The sequence below is a fragment of the Pseudorasbora parva genome, chromosome 11, assembly GCF_024679245.1.
Source record: "Pseudorasbora parva isolate DD20220531a chromosome 11, ASM2467924v1, whole genome shotgun sequence".
NCBI lineage: Eukaryota > Metazoa > Chordata > Actinopteri > Cypriniformes > Gobionidae > Pseudorasbora > Pseudorasbora parva.
In genome coordinates this window covers 2,019,369-2,027,248 of record NC_090182.1, presented here as the reverse complement: position 1 = coordinate 2,027,248, position 7,880 = coordinate 2,019,369, and the positions used below count along the sequence as shown (strand labels likewise).

Here is a 7,880-nt window from a genome sequence, read left to right as displayed (position 1 = left end):
ATTCAGTTTCTCATTGTAAAGAAAGCACAAGGAAATCTCCATTATTCCTATTTAAAAAAATGAATAATAATGGTGCACGAGAACTGTAGCCAGTTTTATTGACAATAATATGAAACTCCAATTCAACCATATATTTGATCATAAGGTTTGTCATCACAGGCAGATTTTCCAAGTTACATTTGGTAGAAAATGTAATATATAATCCATTACATAAGCACTTGTATTTTACCATCATCACCATTGCCATTTACTTCAACATTATTATATCCACTGATGAACATGTCAAACAGCTGCGCTACTCACTGGATTCATCAATAATCGCATCTGGACATTTATTTAAAAGATGATTGATTGATTGCAATTTCTATAGTAGTTTAGTTTGCAGTCCAGAAAAAGATTACTGTAAATAAACCTGTTGTTTAATGTTATGCTCATTGATAAGAAGATTTTCCATAATTTCCAAAGAAAACAAAATCTGACATTAAATACAAAAGCACATCACTCTATTATATGAACGAAGGATTTGTGTTTGTTCTTAAGATGCAGTCGTGCAGATCCGCATCAGAAGGACAGATTTAGTGCTGAGTTTACCTCTAGTTATAAGTGCAAACAATCTCCAAACCCTTCATAATGACAATCTTTCTTCACTTTAACACAGCAACCAGAATGTCAAACAATAGCGCCTTTAAAATAGCACATAAATCCTATTTGTAGCATTCTTCCTTTTCTCTTGAGGAATTACGTCTTCATTTATACACAATACGTCTCAGATATGATTGTCTTGTCCATGTTCTGCTGCTTTAGGAACAATAAACACTGTTAAAGGCACTGAGTATATCTGAGATCCTCATAAATCATCTTCAGTAACATTTGGCTTCAGCTGATCGGCGTTTTAAAATATGAGGTGAGAGAAAAACGGACAAGAGCTTAAAGGGTTAGTTCAACCAAAAATGAAATGTCTGTCATTAACTCCTCACCCTTCCTGGACATGGACAGTATAGTGTGCATACACTTGCATACGCTCTCAGACTAAATATAAAATATCTTAAACTGTATGTGAAGATGAACGGAGGTCTTACGGGTGTGGAGCGACATTAGGGAGAGGAGTTAATGACAGACATTTCATTTCTGGCTGAACTAACCCTGGCTTTAATGCTACACAAATCAAAGCTACATACACAGTCTTAAATACAAGTTTAGTCCAGATATTCAACCACAGCTACCGAGAATCATTGGATAGAAAATGTTTATGGTCTGTAGGTTTTGATGACGTCCTTGATGGGTCTCCGGCAGATGGGACAGCAGGCATTGATCTGTCTTTTGAGCCTGAGTCCGCATTCGCTGCACAGACACATGTGTCCACAGGTGTAGATGACGGTGTCCACCTCCTGATCGAAGCACACCGTGCACTCGCTGCTTTTGGGGCTCAGAGGCGCGTCCGGCGACGAAAAACTTGGAGAAACAGGAGGACTTAGAGGAGAGCTGGGAGCCGTCACTGAGAAACAACACATACAACAACACCGTAAACCTGCTGCGGTGGGAAAAAGCCTAATTCATAGCACAAAACATACTTCTGGATGTTAAACCAATGATTCATTGAAAGTAGGGGTGTAGCGATACACTTGTGTCATGACTCAATATATATCAGGATACTGAACTCATGATACCATATATATCTTGATACTGAACACACGATACGATATATATCTTGATACTGAACACACGATACCATATATATCACAATACTAAACTCACGATACTATATATATATATATCACGATACTGCACTCACGATTCTGTATATATCACGATACTGAACTCACGATACTGTATATATCACAATACTGAACTCACGATACGGTGTATATCACGATACTGAACTCACGATACTGTATATATAACGATACTGAACTCACTATACGGTGTATATATAACGATACTGAACTCACGATACGATATATATCACGATACTGAACTCACGATACTGTATATATAACGATACTGAACTCACGATACGGTATATATCACAATACTGAACTCACGATACTGTATATATAACGATACTGAACTCACGATACGGTATATATTACGATACTGAACTCACGATACGGTATATATCACGACACTGAACTCACGATACTGTATATATAACGATACTGAACTCACGATACGGTATATATCACGATACTGAACTCACGATACTGTATATATAACGATACTGAACTCACGATACGGTATATATCACAATACTGAACTCACGATACTGTATATATAACGATACTGAACTCACGATACGGTATATATTACGATACTGAACTCACGATACGGTATATATCACGACACTGAACTCACGATACTGTATATATAACGATACTTAACTCACGATACGGTATATATTACGGTACTGAACTCACGATACGGTATATATCACGACACTGAACTCACGATACTGTATATATAATGATACTTAACTCACGATACGGTATATATTACGATACTTAACTCACGATACAGTATCACAATACTGAACTCACGATACTTAACTCACGATACGGTATATATCACGATACTGAACTCACGATACGGTGTATATCACGATACTGAACTCACGATACGGTGTATATCACGATACTGAACTCACGATACTGTATATATATAACGATACTGAACTCACGATACTGTATATATAACGATACTGAACTCACGATACGGTATATATTACGATACTGAACTCACGATACGGTATATATCACGACACTGAACTCACGATACTGTATATATAACGGTACTTAACTCACGATACGGTATATATTACGATACTGAACTCACGATACGGTATATATCACGACACTGAACTCACGATACTGTATATATAACGATACTTAACTCACGATACGGTATATCACGATACTGAACTCACGATACTGTATATATAACGATACTGAACTCACTATACGGTGTATATATAACGATACTGAACTCACGATACGGTATATATTACGATACTTAACTCACGATACAGTATCACAATACTGAACTCACGATACTGAACTCACGATACGGTATATATTACAATACTTAACTCACGATACGGTATATATCACGATACTGAACTCACGATACTGTAAATATAACGATACTGAACTCACGATACTGTATATATCACAATACTGAACTCAGGATACTGTATATATTACGATACTTAATTCACGATACGGTGTATATACGGTATCACGGTATCACGATACTGAACTCACGGTGTTATATATATATCACAATACTAAACTCACGTTACGATATATATCACGATACTGAGCTCATGATAGGATATATATCCCGATATTTTAAGTCAACATAAACAAGGGATTTAAATATATATATATTATTAAAATAATATTATTATTATTTGTGTATTATTATTATTATTAGGACACAAATATTCCCCCATTCCATCATTTTCAACATTATATGTAGTCGTTTAATGTAAAAATTGTCACTGAAACTCTGTAAACTGATTACTGATTACTTCTTTTAAAAGTAACTAAGTAAGATTACAAGTTACTTTATTAGTTACATTCAGCAGTTTCCGACAACACCGCTGCCGCCTCAGCACAGAAATAACCGTTTTTGCCAACACTCACTTTATTGGGAGTGCATTTTTAACAGTAACGTCAACAACGTATCTCCTGACATTTTTAGGACATCATTAAATAGAATGTGAAATAAAATTATTATTAAAGATAATGTTTTATCCAAATAGAAAAATGTAGAAAATACCGGGATATATATCGTGTATCGCCATTCAACCAAAAAATACCGAGGTATGTTTTCTTTGGCCTGTAGCCCAGCCCTAACCTGCATTCGTCACCAGAGAGAAGTCTTTGGCGCTCCACTGGAAGATCCACATTTCAGTTAAACATTAAAAATGAAACATGCCGACTCTAATCCGCCACTTCATGATTTTAGCCTTTTGTCTCGCCTCCAGCGGTTCAGGCCTGAATGTGAGCTGATGAATGAGCTTGTTGAGACTCACCCAGAGAGGACTCAGATGCTGATGAGGATCTGTTGACACTGAAGGCCAGATCAGAGTCGCTGTCGTCAGGCGTCGATCCTTGAGACGCTGATGGGGAAGTGGGTGGGCTGGCCTGAACAGTTCCTTATGGACAAAAAGACCACCATTTAACACATCTGCCTTTATTACCACAATCACCAACAAATCTCCTTCTGCTGACCTCAACACTATATTAAAGATGTATAGATAAACTCAGTGTTGCCACAGTTACTTTTAATCTGATTGATTAATCCTTTAAAGGAACACTCCAGCGTTTTTAGAAATAGGGCTTGTTCAACTTCTTTCCTACATTTAGATATGTGGGCAAATGCATTTTTGTCTCAGTGCATTGCTTTAGTTTGGCAGGGTCGCCGCTAGCTTAGCTTAGCATAATGAATGGAATCCTATGTTGCCAGATAGCATGTCCCTAGTAAAAGTGATTTAAAAAAAAAAAATTCACCTAATTACTTCTTGTGGCCTGCGTATTCACAACGGGTACAAATAGTGATGCAGATTAAGACTAGGCAATTTCCTAGCCAGATACTGACTTGGGACTAAATTATGCTTCCCATAGACTGTAAAAAAATATGGCCGCAGTGTCCGTGACATTACCCATGGGATTCTGAAGAGCCATTTTGAAGCGTGAAGTAGAGGCGAGCTGGCCGTCGCCATCTTGTGAGCTCGTCATCGCGTGTCACTCCCGGATAACAGAAAATGGGCAAAAAGGCGGGATGTGGGCGGAGCTTAGGTGACGCAATGACTTTAGACGGCGGATAAACGGCTATCCACCTGTCACTCAAAGTAACCACGCCCTTAATTATGCAGAACTTTAAGGCTTTATATAACAAACGAATGAGTTATTAAATAATTCACCCCCTCACAGTCGTCATGAAGGTCAAAATTAGCCGTATAGACCAAAACCACAGTTTGTCCCAGACTGTAAACATGTTTTCTGCTGTAAAGTTGGGCATTTTAACATGAGCTCAATGAGATTCTGCTCCTTCTGGAGCCGCTCTAGTGGCCAGGCGAGGAATTAGGGGTGGGCGATATCTCGATATTTAAAATATATCGAGATATTTTTTCAGCTCGATATGGATTTGGACATATCGTATATATCGATATATTGTTTATATTTAATTCTGATTCCGCCACTTTGCTTGTTTGCCTTCCCTGTGCTGTGCTCGCCGCCGCTCGCGCGCCTCCCGCCTCTTGCTTTTGTTCCCCCTCCCCTCGCGTGTCGTCTCAGTGCACACGGCGGCGTCCGCAACCAGGTGAGGATTAGTTATCATGTTGACAAGCGCGCGCGTTGTTCAGGACTCAGTTTAGAGACCATGTTTTCCTTCTAACACAACTGCTTGCTAAAATTCATAAAGAAATATTAATGTTCATCATAGTTCAAATCGCACGTTTCACCCACAGTCAGGTGACTGACACTATTGGTGCGAGACGCGGTCGCAATCATGCCAGTTTATGATCTGTGTCTAACTGATCGCATGGTTTTCCGTTAAAATGTCAAAATGATCGCATATCATTTGAAAACGTTTATAAAGTATTGCAATATCATTACTATTATTATTTTGTCAGCTTTATCACGGGATTATGATGAATAGGTCTATTCACATTTTAACCAAGAGGGAAAAACACGACATCCCGGGTGTCCTGAGGCACGCGGTGCTCTTCTGTAAGTTACTGTATCATATTATCATATAGCCTACCTTCTGACGTTCATATTTCGTTCTGTAACTGGAAAAGAAGTGAAACTCAGCTCATGTGTAGCCTACATGATGAGTTTGAATTTGGTCAAACTCATGACAAACATCACTGTTTGAATTTTGATAAAAATTTAACAGGAAATGGTGTTATGACAAAATCAGTTTATTTATATCTCAGTCATGCCCCCATCTTTCTGCAGAATGCTTACTGTTTACTTTAAGTGTAAAAAAAGGGAGTCTTTGATTCATCTTTTGAAAGCATGAAATAAATGAAAAGAAGGAAATATTATTTATTTTCGTTTACAGTTAAATTATTATTATTTATGTAATCAGGGAGTTTTTTTTAAATGTCGCAAAAGCAATTTGTTCCTACATGAACTGACTACCTCTTTGCACTTCAATAATAAAAAAAAAGTTTTTGTGGTATTTGGCATATTTGTTTTTGCTGTAGCTTTTAGGGGGTTATTTTTCCTGTAAAGATATCGAGATATATATCGTATATCGAGATATAGCAAAATATATCGAGATATATTTTTTGCTCCATATCGCCCAGCCCTACGAGGAATTGCAGTTTACATCACTTCTGTATTGGCTACAAGAGAGATCGCGGGAGGAACCGCTCGGTGCTTCCCCATTATATAGTCCGAATATCTGCCTATGAAATCGCCTAGTCTTAATCTGCATCGCTGTTTGTACCCGCTGTGAATGCGCAGGCCACAAGAAGTAATTAGGTGGATTATTAGTGTTTTTTTGGATGACTTTTACTCGGGACATGCTATCTGGCAACATAGGATTCCATTCATTATGCTAAGCTAAGCTAGCGGCGACCCTACCAAACTAAAGCAATGCACTGAGACAAAACGCATTTGCCCACATATCTAAATGTAGGAAAGAAGTTGAACAAGCCCTATTTCTAAAAACGCTGGAGTGCTCCTTTAAAGGATTAATTAGTAATCAGATTACTTTTTCACAGTAACTGTGGCAACACTGAGTTTATCTATACATCTTTAATAGAAAAGAAGTTGAATAAGCCCTATTTCTAAAAACGCTGGAGTGCTCCTTTAAAAAGTAACTTGGTTACATTACAGATAACCTGCAGTGATGAACATATGTATGAAATCCTACCTATTATCCTGAGTCGGTTCACGGCCCCATGGAGCGTGAAGAAGGCCCACAGAACCTGAGAGGAGTCGACACACAGCAGGCGTCCCTGAGCCGCCCCGTTGACCCCATGATGGACCTCCCCATTGGGCAGAAAGCTGAAGCTCAGCACGTCTCCCGCCGCTGGCACAGGGAAGCCCCGATAAACCACCCAATACTCCTTACGGTCCAAAAGCACATCCGGGTCCGCCGGCAGATCCACAGAACTGAGCGTGCCAGGATCACAGGAGGTCATACCGAAGAGAAGAGCCCCAAAGTAGGGCAGGCCCAAATGGCCCACCTCAACAAACAGAGTCTCGCCCGCCCGGACGGGCCTGTGGCTGAACATCAGAGTCCGGCTGCTGTCCAGAAAGTGTGTACAGGCGACGGTGCGGTCGTTCGAGAGGACCACGTCTGGGCCTCGCACCGGGTGAAAATGGAGATCGGTGTGGAGGCGGGAGGAGAGTCTGATGGAGGAGGAGATGGAGGAGCTGAGCTGGAGCGTGGCAAACTTCGCCGCGGCCGCCTGATTGGTCTCCAGCTGGTTGTTGCTGAAATTGGCCGAGTCGTGGTTGCTCTGAGGCAGATACGCGCTGAGTCTGAGACAGCTGGAGCCCACGCTCTCAGCAAACCTGCTCTCTGACAGAAAACAGGACACCAGAGAGACGTTACAAATCACAACGCGATTCTTCCTCTCCACACTGCACAAAACGCTCTTCTTCCTCAGTATTTGTGTCTTGTTTCTAGTCCAAACATCTAAAATTCTTAAAACAAAAACTATTTACTAGACAAGCTAAACTAATTGTCTTGTTTTAGGGAAAATAACTCAAAATGAAGAGAGTTTTTGCTTAAAATAAGATAAATAATCTGCCAATGGGGTGAGAAAAATAATCTTAATTCAAACAGAAAACAAGATTATTTTTCTCACCCCATTGGCAGATTATTTTGCTTGTTTTAAGCAAAAACTCTCTTCATTT

General features: G+C 39.5%; 1 protein-coding gene across 2 annotated transcripts in view; it reads right to left on the bottom strand.

Moving 5' to 3' along the window:
• Positions 1-75: 75 nt before the first annotated feature.
• neurl1b (neuralized E3 ubiquitin protein ligase 1B) overlaps positions 76-7,880 on the bottom strand; it is a 62,636-nt gene continuing 54,831 nt past the window's right edge. For both annotated transcript variants that reach the window (XM_067456786.1, XM_067456787.1), the window contains exons 3-5: positions 6,889-7,542; positions 4,034-4,156; positions 76-1,495 (exon numbers count right to left, since the gene is read on the bottom strand). In XM_067456786.1, coding sequence (XP_067312887.1) covers positions 1,248-1,495; positions 4,034-4,156; positions 6,889-7,542 — 1,025 coding nt within the window. In that variant the 3' untranslated portion in view covers positions 76-1,247. The remainder of the gene's footprint in view (positions 1,496-4,033; positions 4,157-6,888; positions 7,543-7,880) is intronic.